Source organism: Panthera onca, chromosome C2 (assembly GCF_046562875.1).
Source record: "Panthera onca isolate mPanOnc1 chromosome C2, mPanOnc1 haplotype 2, whole genome shotgun sequence".
NCBI lineage: Eukaryota > Metazoa > Chordata > Mammalia > Carnivora > Felidae > Panthera > Panthera onca.
The window spans coordinates 126,680,420-126,704,517 of NC_138347.1; the positions used below are offsets into that span (position 1 = coordinate 126,680,420).

General features: G+C 34.5%; 1 protein-coding gene across 2 annotated transcripts in view; it reads left to right on the forward strand.

The window, feature by feature from the left end:
• Window positions 1-24,098, forward strand: part of STAG1 (STAG1 cohesin complex component) — a 401,929-nt gene that overhangs the window by 214,214 nt on the left and 163,617 nt on the right. For both annotated transcript variants that reach the window (XM_060638731.3, XM_078432318.2), the window contains 2 exons: window positions 6,882-6,958; window positions 22,839-23,043. In XM_060638731.3, the coding sequence (XP_060494714.1) occupies window positions 6,882-6,958; window positions 22,839-23,043 (282 nt within the window). The remainder of the gene's footprint in view (window positions 1-6,881; window positions 6,959-22,838; window positions 23,044-24,098) is intronic.

Sequence of the window (24,098 nt, forward strand, 5' to 3'; positions counted from 1 at the left end):
TTAATTTTTGTCTTCAGTTCCCTAAGACTTAAAATCTTTGGCTGATATTTTTCTTCTAATATGCTGTTGTTACCTTTTTGAGTTCTCCAGTTCCTTTAATAATAACCTGAAAATTTGGGTCTTTCTCCACAAAAGTTGCACAGACCTAAATTTTCATACAAAAGGTCCATAGATATTTAGGAATCCATGTGCCATAGATTAAGAAGTCCTGCTTCTCTTGAATCATGTTAATATTAGTAGTAATGCCTGAGGTAGCAGATGGACATTTTAAAAAGTATGTTTATTTTTTTCATTGCCGTTTCCTTTAATTCTTATGTGGACTGAAGATGAAGATATTAAAAAAAATTCTTTTTAATGTTTATTTTATTTTTGGGAGAGAGAGAGAGAGAGACAGAACACAAGCAGGGGAGGGGTAAAGAGAGAAAGGCAGAGAATCTGAAGCAGGCTCTAAGCTCTGAGCCATCAGCACAGAGCCCAACGTGGGCACAGACTATGAGGTCATGACCCAAGCTGAAGTCAGGTGCTTAACCATCCAGGCACCCCTTGAGGATATTTTAGTAGTTGTTGGAATATTTGGTGAAAGTAGTTTGAAACATCACCGTTATAAGACAATGCTTGCTTTTGTTCCTGGGCTATACTAACATGGCTAAACCAAGCTCCAGAATTAAGCTTGAAATGATCATTAAAAAGCAACCAAAGTATCTGTCTCTTTATCTTTCCCCATTCCCTTTCCTCAACAGTCACTGCAATCTTAGGTAACTGTTAAATTCTATATTCTGGTATGCAGTGTTTCTTTAGTAAATACTTCTCAGTTTTAGTAGCCTCAGCATTTCTTCTCCTTTTTGACTTAGATTTTGTCTTGTAATTTATCCATACTTTTTTCAGTCTTTCTCCACTTTATTTTGATGTATAATGTACTGTTACTTAAAGTAAAAATGAAGCAGAAGATGAGACTACCAAAAATTTTCCTGTCATGTGTATGAATTATCTCTGGTCCATCACCAGATTAGGTTTTTAAATTAATACTTTATAATCCAGTCTTTACAATAAAAGCTTTAAAATAGAAAGCTGTTTCATACATGGTACAGTTAGTAAGAAAGCTCTTAGGAAGGCTCTCTGTTAAACACTCTTAGGCAGTGTTAGTATATAACACCAGTAATTGGTTTGGTTTAGTAATTTAAGGGAGCCAGGTTCAGTAATTTGAGGGAACCAGAATGTTAGTATCATAAAAGATATAAACGCAGAAGGGCCTTTTGTTGTATTTGGGTAGTTGATTTGCTGCTCAAAAAGTTCTGTATGTGGGGTGCCTGGGTGGCTCAGTCGGTTGAGCGTCCAACTTCGGCTCAGGTCATGATCTCGCAGTCTGTGAGTTTGAGCCCGGTATCAGTCTCTGTGCTGACAGCTCAGAGCCTGGAGCTGCTTCAGATTCTGTGTCTCCCTCTCTCTCTCTGCCCCTCCCCACTCATACTCTGTCTCTCTGTCTCTCTCTCTCTGTCAAAAATAAATAAACATTAAAAAATATTTTTAAAGAACGTTCTCTCTGCTTTCAGTCTTTTCTTCTGTCTGCTTCTGTACCTAGTTGGAAGGATACAAACAAGGCTAGAGTTCTGGCTTTGGATCTCATCATAGAATAGAGTAAGGGTAAAATTCAAAATGAAGAGGATGAGATGAGACCGTGTTCTAAACCATGGGGTTCGTGTAAATGGGGATAAGAATTTGTGGGTTCCTGCTTCTTCGGCATTGACTTATCACCTTAACTCATCGTTATGGTGGATTCTAGACATTTTGGAAAGAGATGGTTAGTGTCTGGAAGTAAAAGCTTTGGTCTGGGTGCTTAGAAAACTGCTGACTTTGCTTAGTTCTGGAATAAAAGAGATGACTGGTCTCATTCTTCAAATGGCAATAATCTGACAACATGCACAATTAGGGATCTGGCTTTCAGTGGAGCCCAAAAACTCGAGCTTTTAGCTTTCCTCTAAATGGGCAGGATAATCTTTCAAAAAAGGAATGCTCAAAGTAGGTGAGCATCTTACATGCATCTTGCATCTTACATGCTATAAGCACAATACTAAATTCTTTATACTTGTTTTCTTATTTTGTTCTCATATCATCCTTAGTCATTTGTTCCACATTTTTTTTTCAGTGCTGCTTATGTACTAGGAATTACAGCATTGAACAAAAAAAAATCCCTGCATTGGTATTCTCACCACTTTAAGATTAGAAATCTGAGTTTTATAGAAAACAGTTGATTTTTTCAGTCTCCTATAGCTTAGTAACTGGGGGAGCTGAGACTTAAACCCTACTGTGTCTAATGCCAAAGATTTTAAATGACCCTACGATGACTTCTTGAGGATTCTGCTAAATGTGTGGTTGCTATAACCACAGTTAAAGTTTCTTTTCATTGTTGTCCATGTCACTAATTTTGCCAAAGATATGTTCTCCAGCCTCATTTTCATATTGCTTTTCAATTTCATTTTTTGTGTTCTATAATAGCCTGGTAAGTAAAACATAAAATTTCACATTTCTGGCAAACTTAAATGGAGCATTCTTAGCCTACCCTCTAATGAGCGCATATTGGTAGTGACTACACAAATGCTTGACAGGCAAAAATTAATAGCAGTCTGTCCTTCAGTTTAGTTTTTTAACATTTTATTTTTTATTTGAAATGTATTCCTTATTTTGAGTAATACATTTATATAGTTCAAATTTCAGGAAATGCAAAGGGTATGCAATATAATACCTCCATTATATCCCTAAACCTCAACCACATATTTCTCTTTCCCTGAGGCAACCACTTGTGCCAGATATTTGTGTATCTTTATAGAAATATTTTAAATCATATATTATCAAATGCATAAATATTCCTTTTTCATTTATGAATATATCCTACAGATCTTTCCATATCAAGCATAGACCACTTTATTGTTTTTGACAGCTGCATGGATTCCATTGATTTTAGTCAGTTAAAAGTAGTGGTTAGTCATGGACCCTGTAGCCAGACTGTCTGCGTATAGACCACGAATCTGCTACTGGGAAACCCTGTTTGCAAGTTGCTAAATCTCTAGGTGCCTCAATTTTCTCTTCTATAAAATGAGAGAAAAGTAGTACATTCTTCTATTGTTGTGAAAAGTATTGTTGTGAAAAGTAAATGTTTTAACTTATATAATAGGGCATATTTATTAGAGCAACGCCTGGCAGATAGCACCCAAGTGTTAGCTGCCACCACCATCGTCATTATCATCAACACTTGCAGTTATTAATCAGAATCAGAATTATTTATGGGTATATGTATTTTTCCTTTTGCTATTACAAACAGTGTTTCAGGGAATAACCTTGTACCTTCGTTATTTCATATGTGTGTGAGTTTATGGATTTTTCGCAACAAGTACAATATCCAGGCCAAGGAGTATGTAAATTTGTAATTTCGGTAATATTTGCCAAATTGCATACCATAGGGATTGTATCAAGTTATGTTCTCTCCAGCAGTTTGATAAAATTTAAGTGATCAGTAACTTGATGGTAGTTTTTTGATGTTATTCTATTTCTGGAATTATTGATAGTTAAAAATGACACTTTTGAAAGTTCTTCCTTTATCTTCATTAGAGGTATAATCCTGTCAGTAGGGCTTGATCAAACAATCTTTTATTTTTTCATGTAAGATACGTATGTTGGTAGATTATTTGAAGATTCTCGCAGATAGTGTTTTAGAGAGTGGAAGATAATCTATTTATTTTTCATTCCTTATTTTCATATATTTCTGTTTCTCTGAATCTGAATTATTTCAGATCTTTAATTTACTTTTAATAGCTATTCATTGTCAAAGCTTAAAATAGTAGAGAGAAGACTTAAGATGTTAGGCATATTTCAAGGAACTATAGAGAATACAAAGATTAATAAGTAGTATTCTGCCATACTTTTCTCTGGTGGGTAAGCTAGATGTGGGCCATTTCCAGGTTAGAAAATGTAGAAAAGGACAAAAAAAATGTGTAGGACAGAACTTTGGAAATAACCTGTTTTCAGGTAAATAAAAGTGAAAGAAATCAAAGTAAGCCATTAGAGAATACAGTACAAGGATATAGTGTTAATAGAAATCAATATAATGGGCAAATGTTTTCAATAGAATATGTAGGGTATTACTAAAGAAAGACTGTTTGATGTAACAATTGGCAGATAATAGGTGTGAGGAAGCAGTTTCAGTAGAGTTGTTGGACCTAATGGAAGAAGAATGAACAGGTAGAACGTAGTAAGTAAATAGGCCTATGTATCAAAAGTCATTGTGACAGCAGCAGGATTTTCTTCTTTAAAAAATTTTCAGTGACAGGCTCTGTTCATTTTCAAAATTACAGCTTTAAACATCTGATTTTACTTTATTAGTAATTGTTACTTATATATGGTAGTCAATTTTTTTAGAAGTTTATTTATTTTGAGAGAGAGAGAGAGAGAGAGAGAGAGAGAGAGAGAGAAGAGAAGGGGCAGAGGGAGAAAGAAAGAGAAAATCCCAAGCAGGGATTGAGCCCATGACCCATGAGATCATGACCTGAGTTGAAATCAAGAGTTACATGCTTAACCGACAGAGCCACCAGGCGCCCCTAAATATGGTAGTTATTTTTAAAGATGCTAAGCATGAGACTGGTTTTTATGTTGTTTCTAATGCTAGTTGTTGTTTTGTTGCCTTTCACTTTACAATATTAAATTAATGCAGCAAAATATTCCTCCCTTTATGAACTAACTTGGTAGTCCATTGTAATTATAGTTAAGACTCCACTGTATATGAAAACTGCCATATCAGTCATGGAAACAAAATAGAACATTGTTTAATAATTAACAATAACGTGTCACTTTTTAGTGAACTGGTATGATTAGTGTTGTCCTTTTTCTTGAGTTCTTTAAAAAATCAGTATTACCTGGGAATGCAAACTGGTACAGCCACTCTGAAAAACAGTATGGAGGTTCCTGAAAAAATTAAAAATAGAGCTACCCTACAACCCAGCAGTTGCACTACTAGGTATTTATCCAAGGGATACAGGTATGCTGTTTCAAACAGACACATGCACCCCAATGTTAAATAGCAGCACTATCAACAATAGCCAAAGTATGGAAAGAACCCAAATGTCCATCAACGGATGAATGGATAAAGAAGATGTGGTGTATATATACAATGGAGTATTACTTGGCAATCAAAAAGAATGAAATCTTGCCATTTGCAACTATGTGGATGGAACTAGAGGGTATTATGCTAAGCGAAAATAGTCGGAGAAAGATAAGTATCATATGACTTCACTCATATGAGGACTTTAAGACACAGAACAGATGAACATAAGGGAAGGGAAGCAAAAATAATATAAAAACAAGGAGGGGGACAAAACATAAGAGACTCTTAAATATGGAGAACAAATGGAGGGTTACTGGAGGGGTTGTGGGAGGGGGGATGGGCTAAATGGGTAAGGGGCATTAAGGAATCTACTCCTGAAATCATTGTTGCACTATATGCTAACTAACTTGGATGTAAATTTAAAAAAATTAAAAAATTTAAAAAAATCGGTATTACCAAGTTATAATTTCCATACATTAAAAGTTGCACATTTTAAGTGTACAGATAGATGACTTTGAGAAATGCATATAGCTATTTAATGACACTCCAAAACATAAAATATTTCCATCTCTCCAAGAACAACTAATTCTTCTCGTGTTTAATAACTTAAAAATCTCATTTTATTTCTTTTGCTTGCTTAGTAGTTTATGAGAGTAGATTTACTTGTCATCTCTACAGCTTGGTGTAGGGATACCTGTTGGTAGTACTTAATTCATTGTACTGAAAATGAACAAAAGAGCTATATAATAAGTAACTAAAACATGGTTAGAAATGGTTGTAATTAAAATGATGAGAAAGATCTCGTTTTTTTCATTTTACAGATTAATAAAAAGTCAAATTAAGTTTGATATGCGAAATGTGCCACTGTAGTCTTTTATTGGGACTCTAAATGAAGAGCACACTTTGATGACTTTTAGTGGCTGTCAGTTGTTCCATGCTCTTTCTTGTAAAAGTACAGTACACTTTAGAGACTTTTCCTTCTTACATTCTTAAATGTAATTTGAATTGGAGCTGCTAATCATTGGCAAGGAATCTGTCAGAGGGTATAAAGTATTTTCTTATTGATTCATTGAGTCTTATTCCTGTAATTTTTATCTTGAATATTGACATGTATAGCGTTGAAACCGAACCTTATGTTATTATTAGTTCAATATTCTCTGTACTCAAGGTAGATTTTGAACCTTATTTTATTTTATTTAAATTATGTTAATTTTTAACACAAGTCTTTGATATAAACCACTCTTACTATTTTCAGAGTGGTAATATTTATATAGCCATACTTGAGATAAAAATTATATAGCTAACGTAAAAGTAATACTAAAGAATGAGAGAGAAAGGGGTTAACTTTGTTTTTTGTTTGTTTGATACTTAGGTTGAAGTTACTGAGCTATTTTTCATGTTAACAGAAAACAGATTTAGCTGACATGTATTAATTAGATTAAGGAACACTTAGTTTTAATTTATAGAAGAATATTCTGATGATAATCAGCTATATGTCTGGATAGCACCAGTCAATCCTTATATAAATATATTGTTTTTTTGTCTTTTCCTGCCCCAACACTCCTCTCAGTTTTTCCCCCCTCATACTTATTTGCAGAATATTCAGGGATTTTTAAAAATGTCTAAAGAACTTTGAAGCTCTTAAACAAGGGATTCCTTTAGGTAGGAGTTTAGGGGAGGAGAAAACCCCAAAAACTTTCAAATAAAATTTTTCAAACATTGGTCAGATTAAATTTAATGTTTAGCATGGGATAGAAAAGGATTAACTGTAAAATCTGTTGTTCCACAGGTACTGTGAGAATAGAGATGTTTCGAAATATGCAGAATGCAGAAATCATCAGAAAAATGACTGAAGAATTTGATGAGGTATAGCATTTCAATATTTATACAAATTGCCAACTTACACTTTTAAAATGGTGAATATATTTTAAGTTTTATTTTGATTCGGTGTTTAAGAGAAGATACTCTGTTCTCATTTATGTAATAATCCATGCTACTAATTCTATAGTTAACAATCTTTGGGGATTTCATTGCATTGTATGGAGGTATCACTTAATGACTGGTAACTGATAAGGATAATAAAATTAGTGGTGTGAAGTAGAAGTTGGTTCTGGACATTCATTCTTGAAGACCATCTAAAATTCCTAAATTTATGAATACATCTCCAATAGTTTTATGTTCTGTGGAATTAGTCATATTAAATGCTTTAAAGAAAAAAGGATTTAGAGGTCAAATAAGTGTTAATAGCCTGCATGTTATACCTGTTTAGAGATTGTCAAAGCACATTATTTAAGGTTCTTAGAAATCCTGATGGAAAAATAGGCTGCTTAACTTCATGTAATCCAGAATTCCTAAAATGATGTGCATCTCTCCTTACTTCCCCACCCCTCACTCCCTTTTTCTGTGTTCCTGTAAAACTTAAGTTTCTGTTTGGGGCAGTCTACTTTAAAATATTCTGATTTCCACTTAGAATACGTATTTTCTTAAAAGAAAAAATTGTATGTGTTTTCTTTGCTAGTCTTCACAGATTAATCAGCTTTACACTAATGAAATGTGTAAACACTTTCACAATTTTGTTTGTTTATGGTGAACTCATTTCATGTCATGCTCTATGCCACCATTAATTCTAGTTTTAACATTCTGCCTTTTGATTTAAATAAGATTTCTATTTTTTGTAGGTGTTCCCTTTTCTTGACTTTAAAACTAATAACAAAGATTTTTTTTTCCAGATCCACTCTGTCAGTGAGGTGGGCTCAGGCTTTTTTTTTTTTTTTTTTTTTAGTAGGAATATTTATATTTAATTGACAGAAGTATTACACATGCATGGTAAAACAAACACATGTCACACAATACATATCTTTCTCATCAGGTGTTCACCTTTATTCTAGTGATACACACCAAAACATTGTCGTGTGCATCTTTACAGAAACATTCTGTCAGTGACTTTCATGCTGTTTAGTCACATTCTCTGGGAGGGAGGGGAGACCTTACTTTGTGACCTATGTCAATATGTCCATAATCACTTGTCTTCATTTCTGCAATCCAAAACGTTCTGAAATTCCAAAGGACTTTCTTCCACAATTTAATGGTGGCAAAACCTAGCCCCAACTTACCTGAGGCTATTCATTACAATTTTTATTACCTCAGCGTGAATATTTATATTTATTCCTGGTGAAATATTAAGGTTCTCGATTACAGGGGGCTGCCCCAAATTCTCTTGGGTTGTGATGGAATGAAAATAGATGCATTATGTTAACTTCTCAAATTCAAAAATTTCTGGATTCTGAAATAATTCTTGAAATTACTTTTCATTTAAAACTAAGGCTTTTATTGTAACTTTGTGAGTTTATATGTGGCAAATAGAAGATAACCAAGCCAGATTAAGGTGCAAGTAGTAGCTTTACTCACCAACTACTGTACTAACTACCATGCCAGGCTTGCAACACAAGTCATTGAGGTCACAGATTAAATAGTATGCATATTGGACCTTCAGGGCACTATATAAGAGTTTAAGACAGTAGTTCCCAAAGTTTGCTGCATATTAATAACACCTGGGTATGTTTGGAAACTGATGCCTGACTCTCTCCCTTATCCCCAGACCTTCTTATTTAATTTTTAAGGCATGCATCCAGGGCATAGGGATTTTTAAAAGGTCACCAGCTGACTCCAATGCACAGCAAAGTTTGGGAGAGATTTTGAGAAAAAACTGAGATTTAAGTTATAAAAACACTTCATATAGGAAAATAGTATGAGAGAAAATACACTGAAAATTCAAAACAAGATTATCATTGCTTTGTATTAAGATATTGAGATAAGTAGGGGAAGATGAGGAATTCAGCAAAATGAAGATCATGATGTACCCAAGAAAATATTCCTGTGAATATTGTCAAATACTCAGGTATTGGAAGAATAGTAAACTGTTATCAAAACTGATAGTTAAATGCAGCAAATGAAATTACTCAAAAAGTGTTCATATGGTTAAATATTTTTCTCCCAATATTTGAGAAGAGTGACTAAATCAAAAAAGAATTTTTTAAAAACCACCATTTTATGAATAATTCATGAGGTTAAAGGGATACAGACAGGGGCGCCTGGGTGGCGCAGTCGGTTAAGCGTCCGACTTCAGCCAGGTCACGATCTCGCGGTCCGTGAGTTCGAGCCCCGCGTCAGGCTCTGGGCTGATGGCTCGGAGCCTGGAGCCTGTTTCCGATTCTGTGTCTCCCTCTCTCTCTGCCCCTCCCCCGTTCATGCTCTGTCTCTCTCTGTCCCAAAAATAAATACAAAACGTTGAAAAAAAAAAATTAAAAAAAAAAAAAAAAAAGGGATACAGACAGCATAGGGAATATAGTGAATGATACTATAATAGGGTTGTATGGTGACAGTGGTAGCTACACGTGTGGTGAGCATAGCATAACATATGAAGTTGTTTTATCACTATATTGTACACCTGAAACTAAGGTAACATTGTATGTCAACTATACTTCAATAAAAATATATAAATAAATGAATGAAAATAGGAAAGATTCTTTAAAAAAATTATTTTTTGTCCTGTTTGACAGTACAGCTAACACAGTTTTATTAGAATATATTCATTTAAAGCAGAATTATATATTAATTATTTTCTAAGGCTATTCATTTTATCACTAAACATTTTAGCAAGAAACTGCGTTTAAATGCTTACATATTGTTAAATATACAGTATTTTATTGTTTTTGTTTCTTCAGAATACTGTATAGGTCATTTAGTCCCCTGGGAGTGGAAGGAGGTTAGTTTTGGTAAAGTGTATTTTTTTTAATGGTTGTTTTATTTTTTAATTTTTTTTTTTTTACATTCATTTTTGAGAGACAGAGACAGAGCACAAGTGGGAGACGGGCAGAGAGAGAATGGGACACAGAATCCAAAGCAGGCTCTAGGCTCTGAGTTGAGCCCAGTGTGGGATTTGAACTCCCAAACTGTGAGATCATGACCTGAGCCGAAGTGAAGTTAGACACTTAACCGACTGAGCCACCCAGGCGGCCCAGTGTTTATTTTTGAGAGATAGAGAGTGAGAGCGAGTGTGTGGGGAGGGGCAGAGAGAGAGGGAGACAGAGGATCTGAAGCAGGCTCCCTGCTGACAGCAGAGAGTCCAAGATAGGGCGCTCAAACTCATGAACTGTGAGATCATAACCTGAGCTGAATTCAGTGGGACACTCAACTGACTGAGCCACCAGGTACCCTGGTAATTTGTATTTTTTAGTAAAATTCAGAAAGATCTGATAATAAGATCCACTGGATCCTGAGAGCTTAGAGCAATGTCTGCTTCATAGGGAGTAGCCATTGAAATTTTGTTGCATAAATCTGTATATTATATTATAGCATAATAAAAATTAGATAAATGAGAAGTAGTTTCAGTTGAAGGTGTTTATATTTGGGTAAGGTGGTCCAAGAGTATGTTACTGCCTGAGAAGGTATAGTGTAGCTACTATTCCTTATTACAAACTGATTCTGTTCTAATGTTCATTACTTTTTTTTAAGGCTTACAAACCTGCACATAGCCAAAATGCATTGTAATTGTAATGGCAACCTAATTTAGAAATATATTAATTCCTGGAGCAGTCTGTAGCTCTTTAGAGTTGGTAGATACATTCAGTTCCTTTTGGAGCCCAACATATAAAGCAAAATGTAATAGTATTACTGCTATTATTATTAGATTATTAGAGTCACATCTGCAAATGTAAACTCTTAAGTTATGTGTTCCAAAGGCCAATTTGCATAGTTTTCATATATGGAAGTGTGGCATCTATGTGTAGGGAAACTTTGCAACACAATATATTACTTAGTGTCTTAAATTCTTGTCTGTGTTATTTTGTGTTATATTGCTCACAGAGTTTTATATATTGTGCCCTTGTGTAATGAGTCCAATTTATCCAGAGTCTTGTTTTTTCTCCTCTTGTTTCTAATCTTGTGTGCTTCTATGGATTTGTTTATTTAAACTTAAGTATAGAACTGTTCATTTGTTTATCCATTTGAGCATTTACTAATCAAAGGATTAAAAATTTTAAGAAATGTAAAAATGGTTAAATATTATACAAACTGAGAAAATAAAAAGGAAATGCCAAAGATATTATCTCCAGTCCCAAATTAAAGTCTAATTTTTTATTTTATACTCCATCAATAAAATATTTTTTAGTCTGTTGTCTTAATAGTGAATACCTATGATAAAACTAAATTATTAGTCTCCCCTCTTCGCCCTCTACTCCATGCTTCTTCTCAAAAGGGTAGAGTTCTTATTTTGTAGGGAGAGTACTTAAGAAGTAACTACCTGATAAAAACCTAAATCTTGCTTGTAGGAGTTATTTATATCAACAGCATTCCAATGTATTAATTAGAAGTAACTTTCTAAAATAGCTCTTATATACCAGAATGTATGAGTATGTGATTTCATAGTCAGCATATCTCCTGTGTTCGACCCATTCAGAAAGTCAATACAGAAATAGAATGCTAGTTTAGTAATTTAGAAAGATAGATTACAATGAAAATAGTTGTAAAGAGTATAAATGGTCAATCCTAACTCATATCTATAAGGAAATCCAAATCATGATAGAAAGAGGAAATGGATCAGTAAAATATTTTTAAAAGATGAAATTGAATATCTAATAAAATTATGTTGGTTAACTCACCCTAAAATGGATATTGTCTGTTATTCTTAAGTCTTTCTGTTGCAAATTAAAAGTCTCGATCTAGCTTTATAAAACAGACGTCACTACTTGGTAACTACCTTAGTTCTGAACTAAACCTTATTTTCTAAATATCTGATAAAAATAGACAAAAGGTTTTTTTCCTTCTATCTTTGGTAATCAGAAGACTGAGTATATAGACCTCATTTCTTATATTACAGTGTGGTTTGCAGCATATGTTTGTTTATAGAATTAAATGCATACATTGCTAGATCAGTTTCTTATCAGATGTTATTAGATCATCGTGGCTTTAATAGTGGTGTAAGATGAGCTTATAAAAGCAATGTTAGTGCCTTCATATTTTTTATAATTCACTTCTTATTAAGTACTCAGATTTTTCTTTTTGTTTCTGTTTTTTCCCGAAATCTGTTTCCATTTTCTGAAGAGTTAAAATAAATATTTTAAAGTATATTTATATCCATTGCATTGGTCATATGCAACTTACAAAATGAATAAACCAGGAAAGAGCATCATAATACTAACGTAAGTGTTATAATACTAACCCCCTTGAGCATTGAACTCTTCTTATTCTTTTCTCTTGGGCTACCTCAGATACCTTTGTGACACAAACCCGTTTAAAATGTGGACCTAGTGAGGGCATACAAAGCTTATTCTATATATTAAATATTAGTAGTAATTTATTTCTTAATTTAATTAAAACTAAAGAGCAGTTTTAATATTTTCTTGCAATACACCACTCAGTTTGTGTTGTACATATCACTTTGGAGTCTGTTTCACATTGAGGAAGGTAAACAGAATATTAAAGAAAGGAAGCAAAGTTGGAGGTGAGAAGTGCCCAGAAAAGGAATAATCACATAGAAAAACTCATGAAGAGCCAAGAAATTGTAATCTTTTGTAAGGTGAAAAGGTACAAAATAGGTTGGAGACCAGAGGAAACATGTTGAATGAAAAGTAATAGTAAATACTTATGCTTACTATGTGCCAGGCACTGTTGTATATTCTTTACATATATCTAATAATACACATTTTATGAGATAGGTCTTGTATATCATTACTATCTCCATTTTACAGATGAGAAAACTGAGGCAAAAGGTGTTAAGAAACTTGGCCTGAGGTCCCACCACTTAGTAAATGAATTAAACTCAAACCATCTAGCTCCTGAATTCATACTTATAACCACTACCCTATTCTGCCTAGTATACAACTGCAAGTATGTAACCTGAAGTAGCTGGAGAAAGGGTCACTCAAGTAACAATTTTGCTGTCTCCACTTAGACACCTTCAGTCATATAATAAATTTCCAGCTGTTTTTATTACCAGATGTCTTATGACTGACCAAATAAGTTGTGGAATTAAATTAGTATCTTTTTGAAAGGACCAGTTATATTCTATTGATATATGTTAAATCTTTTTGGAGTTACGCCATTCCATTATATTGTTTGAAACATCAACTCTCCTTATGAGAAATGCTTAAATGAAGTAATCATAAGCCAACAATAACATTTGTGTCAGTGGGTACTGGCTTAAATCCACATCTGATCTGTGATTAGTCATGATGAACTATGTATTGAGATTGTAATTACACCCTGGACATTGCAAGATTTTTATTTTTCAGTTTTAAAATATATCTAGAGGGGTGCCTGGATGGCTCAGTTGGTTGAGCATCTGACTCCTGATTTTGCCTCAGGTCATGATCCCAGGGACGTGGGATCCAACCCTGCGTCTGACTCTGTGCTGAGCATGAAGCCTTCTTAGGATTCACACTTTCTCTCCCTCTGCCTCTCTCCCCTGCTCACTGTTTCTCTTAAAAAATAAATTAATTAATTAATTAATTAATAAAATATGTCTATAAAACATGATTTTACAGTCATATAAAGGAACCACATTTATATTTGCTAATCATTATGGACACCTTTTAAATTACCTAGCTAAAGCTAGGTATTAAAAATTGTATTTCTTGGGGCACCTGGGTGGTGCAGTTGGTTAAGCATCCGACTCTTGATTTAGGCTCAGGTCATGATCTCATGGTTGTGAGATCAAGCCCCAGGTTGGGCTCCGTGCTGAGCATGGAACCTGCTTGGGATTTTATCTCCTTCTTTCTCTGCCCCTCCCCCTCTCAAGTGCACTCTCTCAAAATAAATAAACATTTTCTAAAAGCTCTATATCTTTTATTGATTTTGTATAACTTTTTATTTTAACAGCTGCTAAATGAACTATTTAGTCTTTCAGACTTATTTATATAGGATTTATTTTTTAATATTCACTTTAATATTCACTTCAATAAACATCCATTGAACATAACATTTGTCTTAGGAACTGTATATTTAGAGATTAACAAGGTTATAGCTCTAGAAAATGAGTTCATGTTCTAAATGGGGGGAAAGCATTGTAAACTAATAGCAGTAATACCTTGACACATTCAGTAGTTGAGAAATATAACACCCCGTGAGAACCCATAGGGTGAATTAAATTTTCCGAGATGTGGGAGCATCACAAGTTACTTAGCCCTAAAACTAGGTTTTAAAGATCAATAGAAGTTCACCAGAAAAACCAGGAAGGAGCTTATCAGAAAGACATAGTTTGGATGTATAGGAGGAAACAGATACGAAACTGGAAAATATAGATTATGGTAACTAATATTTTTTTAAGATTTTACTTGATTTTTTAAAGTAATCTCTATGCCCATTGTTGGGCTTGAACCTACAACCGCAAGATTCAGAGTCTCACATTCCACCGAGTGAGCCAGCCAGGTGCCCCTATTGTATTTAATACTTATAAATAAGCCATCCCCAAAACATTTTTGTGCTCCTGAGCATACTAAACAATATCTTAGATAAATGCTGGACTTACAGAGATAAGATAGAGGTTTGAAAATTACAACAAAAATTTTATAGCATTGACTTGTAGAATTTATCTTTCCAAATGTATTTTTGCATTATTTCTTTAATTGGTGTATATATACCAGTTGAATTTCTTGATACTTTAAGGCTGAGGTTTGCCAGAATTGGAAGAGTTATCTTAGGTTTAATTAGCAGAGGTCTGATAGTAAAGAGCATATTCTCTTTAATTGCATTATGGCAGTCAGCCAAAATAATCTGTCTAAATAATTAATCTTTATGGCTATTTAACTTAAAAACAAAAGCTCAAACAATATACTTAATAACCAATTTTATTTAGGCCACTCAGAATTTTGTTTTATAAAAATCCACTGGATCTTTCCAAGGATAAGTAATAGGTCTTTTTTTTTGTTCCCTTGACACACAGTTTTTACGCATTCTAACTTTTTGAGGGAAAGCAAAAGTGAAAAACTCATCCAATCACTGTGATATATAAGTTCACAGGTGATTTTGCATCTTAAATACTGACTGTAACATTGTGATAATTTAGATAATGGTACTCCAGAATTTGGAATTTCTCCTAGTAATTTCAGGAAATGGTATTCTCAAGGATGTTAATGTGGATAGTTTCAAACACGTTTTAATGTACTCATTTAAAGAAATCATGTGTCATTTGATATACCCAAAAGAATATATGTAATATATATATATATAAGTATATAAATCTGCCACCCCCAACCTAACTGAAATACTGCTAATACTACCCAAATATCTTTGTGCTCCTCCATTCTCCCATTCCAGTGCTTCTGGAGGTAATCAAAATCTTGGATTTTATAAAGTTTTCTTTTTCTTTTTGATAGATCATTTATTACCTTTAACAAAGTGTTTGTGAAGATCTATGGATGAGTAGAGAATCAGCCAGTGAATAAAATACATCGGCAAAATATTATAGTATGACAAATGATAGTAAATGCTATGCAGAAAAATAAAGCAGAGAAGGGCGAAGAGATTGGGAGTAGAAGAATGAATTTAAATAGGATAGTCAGGAAAACCTAAGAATGTGACCTTAAGTAAAGACTTGAAGGAGATAATCGAGCAACCATGGGTATGTCTAGGGGAAGAGAAAATTTCAAATGCACAAATGTCCCTGAGGCAGAAATATATATATATATATATATATATATATATATATATATATATATATATATATATATCTAGGGTATTAGAGACAACAAAGAAGCCAGTGCGGCTAGAGTGCACTGTTTTATATGTTGCATTTGATTGCTTTGTTGTCAGTACTTTTCCAAGATATAAAACAGTTCCTTCACATTTTTTTTCTTTGCATGGCATTAACTTTTAATTGACCACAATGTAGTTGTTTTGTAAAGTATCCCACATTTTTGTTCCTTTAATTTTTTCCTCATGGTTTCATTTAACTTGTTCCTAAATCTCTTGTATTTTATAATTGAAAGTTAGGTCTAATGACTTCATTAGATTTTTTTGCAAGGAAATTTCATAGATGATGCTGTGTACTGCATGTTAGGTCACTGTAGATAGTATATGCAATATCAGGTTGTTTAGGTAGGTTGCTACAATTGGTCACTTGTTTACTGTGATCACCATTGAATCTTTTTGTAAAAATGCTTTACATTTGCAACTATCAAATATTGGTACTCTGTTACGCTTATGCCACTCAACTTGCCACTCAGTGGTTTTAATATCCATCGATCTGTTTCTGAAATTTTTTATTTATTTTGAATGTAGAAACCAGTGTGTCCTGAAGTCTGGAAATAGGATATTCTGTATCAGTTGTTTATTAAAGGGTATTGGTCTCTTATGGGACTTAGTAACTAGGCATCCCTAAACAAAAGAGTTATTCTTCCTGCAGGGAGTCAGGGGCAAACAATTCATTTTTGTTTCCAGTTGTGAATAAACCCAACAGTTAATCAAACCAGAAATAAGTCATTTTTGTCCAATAGTCATTTACTTCAGTAGATTTTATTAGTATTTGAGTATATATCACATCTCTCCTATTTGGTCCATCATCATCATTACTACCTTAGTTAGGCGCTCTCTGTCCCGCCTCCTTCATTTTTGGATCTCTTGGCAGCAGTCTCCTTGCTCCATTTCCTTCACCTTTACTTCCAGTTACTCTCCACAGTGGAACCAGAAATATTTTTTAAAGCTCACATCTGTTCATGATACTTATTTGCCCAAAATTTTTCAGTGGCCACCCATTATCTCCAGAATAAAGCTTGGCTTTACTTTAATGAAGACTTTATATGAGGAAGGGGCTCCCTGTGACTTGGCCCCATCTTTTCTCTTGATTACTACCACAAAATCTGGCTTTGGTTGCCAAACTTAAAGTAGTTCTGTAATCTCATTGTCATAGCTTAGCTTTGTTTTATAGGCACTTGCTAATGTTATTGCTTAGAATGCTGTTGACCCTGTTTCCCCTGCCCAGTTGCCTTTGCAGAGAATTGACATTCCTTCCTAAGTAGTACTGTGTACCCTTATAACGTTCCTATCATTGTACTTAATTTACTTGTTTATTTTTTATGTGTCCTTCTTTTCAACTAAAGTAGAAGTTCTTTAGAGTATGGGGGGAAATGGGAAGAAGTTAGCCAAGAGTATAATCTTCCAGGTGTATAAGTTGAATAAGTTCTGAGGATCTAATATACAGCATGGTGATTATAGTTAATAGTACTATGTTATATACATGAAAGTTGTTAAGAAATCTTAAATGATCTCACCAAAAAATAAGAAGTGAGTAATGTAATGTGATAGGATGTGTTATGCTAATGCTATGGTGTTAATCATTTTGCAGTATATAAATGTATCAAATCAGCTTCTTTTATACCTTAAACTTAACAGTGTTATATATCAATTAAATCTCAGTAAGGCTGGAAAAAAATAAAGTAGAAGGTCTTAGGAGAAGATCTTGTTGCGTTCATCTTTGTATGTTAAGAACTTGGCATAGGGCCTGGAGCATATTTATTGCTCAGTAAATACCTGAGTAGATGGACAGTTGGGTGGATGGATACTTTCTCCAAGTAAGTGTTTACACATCACCATTTTAAGCAGTCATAGTAATATGTCTTTGGGTAAGTATGTTGAAATTAGGTAACCAAAAGCCAGTTTCACCAAAAACCGGTGATTTTGTGTGTGTGTGTGTGTGTGTGTGTGTGTGTGTGTGTGTGTGTGTGTGTGACATTGTCCATCAGCTGAGTTAAACAATTCTTTTTGTTTTTGTTTGGCTTATTTTTATTTTTTTAATGTTTATTTCTGAGAGAGAGATTGAGCAGGGGAGGGGCAGAGAGATCCGAAGTAGGCTCTGTGCTGACAGAGAGCCCATTGTGGGGCTCAAACTCCTGAACCATGAGATCATGGTATGATCCAGTGTCAGATGTTTAGCTCACTGAGCCACCCAGCTGCTCTTCTCTTGGATTTACTCTTAAAAGAGTATTTTATCTCTTCAGCTATCTATAGTTTGTGGCCAGATTGGGTTCCCAAATATCAAATGTTTAGGGATTAGGTAGTTAACCTTCCAACTCTGTTAGCTGAATGAGCTCTACCTTGCAGTGGACCTCTCTTAAGATTGGTGCTCTCATCTCAGGGGCTCTAAATTTTGTACTTTTTGTTGCTGGCTCTTATCTCTGAGGGTTGGTATCCCTTTACTTCTTTCCCCCATCATTGTCCCCAAAACTTCCAAAATAAACTTTTCCATTAGTTGCTTGTGTGTCCATTTGTTAGCAGAACTCTAATGTTCTTCCTTGGAAGAGCAATGACTAGATAATCCTTATGTCCTCCAAGGTTCCTATAGTAAACTAGATGAAGCTCCATTGTAGAGTTAAGAATATGTGGACTTCACAGTCCCAGAACTAGAACCCTATATGTCTGTTACCTAGGACAACTTCTTAAGATCTTACTTCTCTTATCTTTATATATACCAGTGTTTACCACAGTATACTGATAATACAAAATTACAGATGTGACAAGTGCATACAATATAAATCCTAGCTATGTTATGTTTTGTACATGGAAATTTCTCCCCTTATAGTCATCTAAATGTATTTGGAGAAACTGCTTTCTTACTGGACCTTTTTGGTTTGCTCTCTATTACCCTTCTTGCAGATTTCTGCCTGATACTCTTGCACCATGAGCTTCTTTCTTCCTTTCTATACTTGTCTCGTATTTGATATTGCTTACTTTTCATTAGTTTATTCAATAATTTCCTTGTGCAGAGCATCATAGTAAAACTGCACTCAAAGAATTTAAATACTAGTGGATAAGGTATTTAGGCTACTTGATAATTATCTTTATTTTGCTATTATTATTTTGTTTTCTTAGCTTTGCTAAAAAAAGAAATTATTGCCTTGTGAAGGAAGTTAGTTTTCAGTATACCTCTGCCCTTCAATTCTAGACAGTTCTTTTTTTTTTTTTTTTTAAGTTTATTTATTTATTTTGAGAGACAGCATTTGTGTGTGCATGGGTGTGCGTTTGTTGGGGAGGGGCAGAGAGAGGGAGAGAGAGAATCCCAAGTAGGCTCTGTGCTGACAACGTGGAGCCCAGTGCAGGGCTTGACCCCACAAACCATGAGACCACGATCTGAGGCGAAATCAAGTTGTGTCTGATGCACAACTGAATGAGCCACCCTGGCGCCCCTAGACAATTATTTTTACATGGCATGTATAAATGTGTCTAACAAAGAGAAATTTATAACTGGTATTAGAGTAAAGCAAGAAACTGTCTTTTGAAGTAGATACAGATTTTTCTTTCTTTTTTAAAAATGTTTTTCCTTTTAATAACTTTTTGCACAATACAAAAATTTAAAAAGGATATAATAATATACATTGTCAGTTTAGTTAGGAATTGAGCTAGTTTTGTGTTCTGCTGTTGATACCGTCTTTAGTGTGCCATAATCTTCATATTTCTCTGTTTTTCAGATTTTAACAGTAACTGCTGTTGCCTTGTTCATAGGATACCCAAAGGGGGTTTTCTCAGTATTCATGCTCTACCCTCAGCTTTCAGCTCTCTTGTTCTCTTGTGGCACAGAGCACTCCTACCCCACACTCTTGCGCCTCCATCTAGTGGTAGACTGGTGTTGCTTTATTGCCTTCTATTATAATGAGGGCATGGGGACTCTATTGTCCTAGTGCTAAGTCTTTTTTTTTTTTTTTTTATGTTTATTTATTTTTGAGAGAGATAGAGCATGAGTGGGGGAGGAGCAGAGAGAGAAGGAGATACAGAATCTGAAGCAGGCTCCAGGCTCCAAGCTGTCAGCACACAGCCTGATGCAGGGAGGGCTCAAACTCACAAACCATGAGGTCATGACCTGAGCCAAAGTTGGACGCTTAACTGACTGAGCCACCCAGGTGCCCCTAGTGCTGAGTCTTAATCATGCCTTTTGTGCCTGGAGCCCTTGAGGGACCCTCTCAACTTTCCTGGCCATTATTTCTGTGACAGGCCTCAGGTGGTTTCCTGTCCCCTTCCCAATGCTATCAAACCTCTGGTTTGATATTGGTATTAGGATTCAGGGTCCAGGCCAGTGTTTTGTCTTATTCTCTCCCCCAGATGGAAGATTTCTTCTTTTACCTTCTCCTAGCTGCAGTGATTCTTTGCCTGGCTATGGTGGTGATTCAGTTTGCGGACTCACCTCCATCAGATTGTCTTTTAGTTTGCAGGGGACGAAAAGCCTGGAGATGTGAGCTAGGCTTCTTACCTTTCCCACAGCAATTGAAGATCATCACCTGCAAGTCTGCACCAAGAGAGGTGCTCTCTGTTCTGCTCTGTCTCAGAATTTGTTTTTAAGTACCCACTTGAGACCTATGGAAAAGAGCTTTTGAGTGAGTGTAAACTCCTTGTTGTACCACTGTGACAAACTAGCTCACACTTCATCTTTGATAGTTCCTTAAAATTTTAGGCTCATATCTTCTTACTCATTTTTGTGGAGACCACCTTTTCTTCTTAGGCTGTGCCATACATGATAGAGCTTGTTTGTTTGATCTCTTCTTGGAGGGGCTTATTCTTTGGAATGATAATTACTTCAAGATGGGCTCAAGAAAACTTTTGTTGTTGTTGTTGATTCAGCTTATTCTCATTGTTGGTAGATTTCCACATTCTAAGTGAAAGCCAAACCCTATTGTTATGCTTTTGGATTTGCTTTTAATGGTTTTTTTTTTAATACAAAAATTAATGCTATGTGGTTGAACCTATTGGTCTTTTATGACTTCTAATTTTTGTATTGTGTTTAGTAAAAGACTTCCTCACCCTGAGAATATTCTCCCATGTTGTCTGCCATTTATTTTTCTTTTCTTTTTTCCTTTTTTTTCTTTTTTACTGGTTTTAGGTGTTTTGATTCATTTAGGAATTAATTTTGGTGTAAGGTGCAATATCTGTCTAATTTTCTTTGTAATGAAAAGCCAAATGCACCAAAATCACTCACTGAAAAATTCATCTTTCCCCACTATTTATAATTCTACCATAACAGTAGGATTGATGCCTGTAAGTAGTAGAAAATTTGACCAACAATGGCTTGAATTCACAGGAGTAATTTGTCTTATGCAAAATAAATCTGGGAGTAGGTAAAACATTATTGTACTGCCTCTCAGCAGTGCAGAGACCTAGAGTTTTTCCGTCTCCTTCTGTCATTTTTATCTCCATGCTTGTCCCCTTGATGGTTGCAAAACCACTGTTGAACATCCAGCATTACACATGAGTTTTAGATCACTGAGAGGGGAAGGGACAAAGGACTGAAGATGTCATACTTACCTAGTCTGGTCATGTTAAAGGCTTTTCCAGAAGCCCCACCTAACCAAATACATGTTTTTTCCTCAGATATTTCTTGCACATTATTTTCCAGACCACTAACGAATCTCCTATCATTAGTAGGACTGTTCTTTCCTTCGATTCATTAGCTGAATTGTTTAATTAAGGTAGAAAATATTAGAGGTCTCTGGGTGGCTCAGTCCGTTGAGCATCTGACTCTTGATTTCAGCTCAGGTCATGATCTCATGGTTGGTGAGTTTGAGCCCTATGTCAGGCTCTGTGCTAGCAGCAGGGAGCCTGCTTGGGATTCTCCCTCCCTCCCTCCCTCTCTCTACCCCTTCCTCATTCACGCTATCTCTGTCCCTCTCAAAATAAGTAAATAAACTTAAAAAAAAAAGTATTTGGAGCACCTGGATGGTTCAGTCAGTTGAGTAACTCTTGATTTTAACTCCGGTCATGATCTCACAATTCATAGGTTTGAGCCCTGTGTTGGGCTCTTTGCTTGCTGACAGTATGGAGCCTGCTTGGGATTCTCTCTCCCCTCTCTGCCCCTCCCCTGCTCATGCTGTGTCTGTCTGTCTCTCTCAAAATAAACATGAAAAAAACTTTCTAAAGAAGTATTTAAATTTAAAAAAGAAAATATTAAATATATGCAGCTAATAACTTCACTCATAACTAATTTTCTAGCAGAGTTTGGCCTAGAAAAAACCATATAGCTATAAATTGAGAATATTCAGGCACCATGTTCACAGAATTTCTCATTCTTTGCCTTGTGAATTTACATTTCTCTACCAAAATGTTTTAGGCTAGAGTAGGAAACCTCTAATTGGGTTCATTGTCAATTTCATGTTTTAAACAAGATGACACAATCTGGTAATATCAAGAGCCCATATTAGATTTTTATTCTTTGAAAAGTTGATAAATCTGCTCTGTAAAATAGAGTTATAGAACCCGTATATTGTAAAACTGGAAGAGATAAGGTTGCAGTTTCGGATATGAAAAATTAGGTTTGAACTTCTTAATGAAATGCTTATACTTTTGAATCTCTCAATTCTTAAAAATTCTATTTAAAATAACTGAAAGATGCTATATGCTACAGGAATCATGATTCGTTTGACCTGAATTCAGTAGCAGATATCCTTTCTAGTCTAAACTTCTTTAATATTTTTTGTTTCCTACTTCAAATTATCTCAACTAGGATACAAATTGGAATCACTTTTTTTTTTAATGTTGGCTTAGAATAATGAATTAAATTCTGGTTCTCAGTAACAATTTTGAATACTTTATGAATTATTTAGTTGTGGGAGATCAAAACAAACAATAAATATAAAGTCTTCAGTGTACCTTCAATTTCTGTCCACATCTACTTTTGAGAAAAAAATGTTGGTTTATACATGGGAAAAAAAACTTTGATCAAATTGATATCATACGTCAAATTTAATAATGTCCTTTTTATCCTTTTTAGGACAGTGGTGATTATCCCCTTACCATGCCTGGACCTCAATGGAAAAAATTTCGTTCAAACTTTTGTGAATTTATTGGAGTCCTGATTCGACAGTGTCAGTATAGCATAATTTATGATGAGTATATGATGGACACAGTAATTTCCCTTTTGACTGGTTTGTCAGACTCCCAGGTCAGAGCTTTTAGGCATACAAGTACCCTTGCTGGTAAGTAACCACATTTTATTTCTTTTTCAATTAGATTTGTTAAATGTTCTATTCCAGTTAAAATTTATTTAGATTAAGTATTTAAATTAATTGCTGTGCTCCTGAAAAATACCATCTCTCCCCTCCCCCAAATTCATCTGAATGGCTTATGTTATCTGTTTAGGTAAGATATATGCTGATTTTGATAACTGGCATTTGATTGCCTTGAGAATGAAAATGGAAAATTTCTGGCAAATTTCAGCAAATTTCTCTCTCAACATTTAATTACTTTCATATATCATTATTTCATAATTCAGGATATTTTAGGAGTTCATTAGGCCATATTCTTTGATAAACCCCAAAATTAGTAGTTGAAGTTTGAGATTCAGTCTTTTTTTTTAATTACATTGCTTTATTGCTCATTATTATACCTAAGTGTATAAATTTTTGTTTTTATATTTGACACAATTCCATCTAATTGCAATCACTGCACAGCCAGCATTCTTCTCCTGCTGTAATAACTTGATTGTATCTAACTGTAATGTCTCTGCAGTCAGTTCATTTAGGTCAGCTATAGATAATCTGAGGAATTGACAGGTTAGTTTTCACTTTTATTTTCATTTTAGAATTATCTAGAGAGTTCTCAGCTAAGTATATTCATTTTTTCCTTGTTTCTTTCCATAACAAGGCAATTTTATTAATTTAGCAATTGTTCTATTTTCCCTCAACTACTTTAACTCTGCTTACCTAAAATGACTGTTCTTTTTGATCTGTGATGTCGAGTATACACACGTGTGTGTGTACATGCACCTATGTGTAAATACTCCCAGATTACATCCTTTTTAGTAGCAGTGACTTTATATTCATCTTACACATTATCATAAGAAACGCCAAATTTAATTTTGTTAATTACATTTCATCTTGCATTTACATTGTATTTCTCATTTATCAAATATGTTTGAAACATTGGTTCTCAAACTTTTGCATGCATCAGAATCATCTGTGGAGCTTATTAAAACAGGTTGCATGGACTTACCCCCAGAGTTTAACTTTAGGTTATACTGATGATAATACTT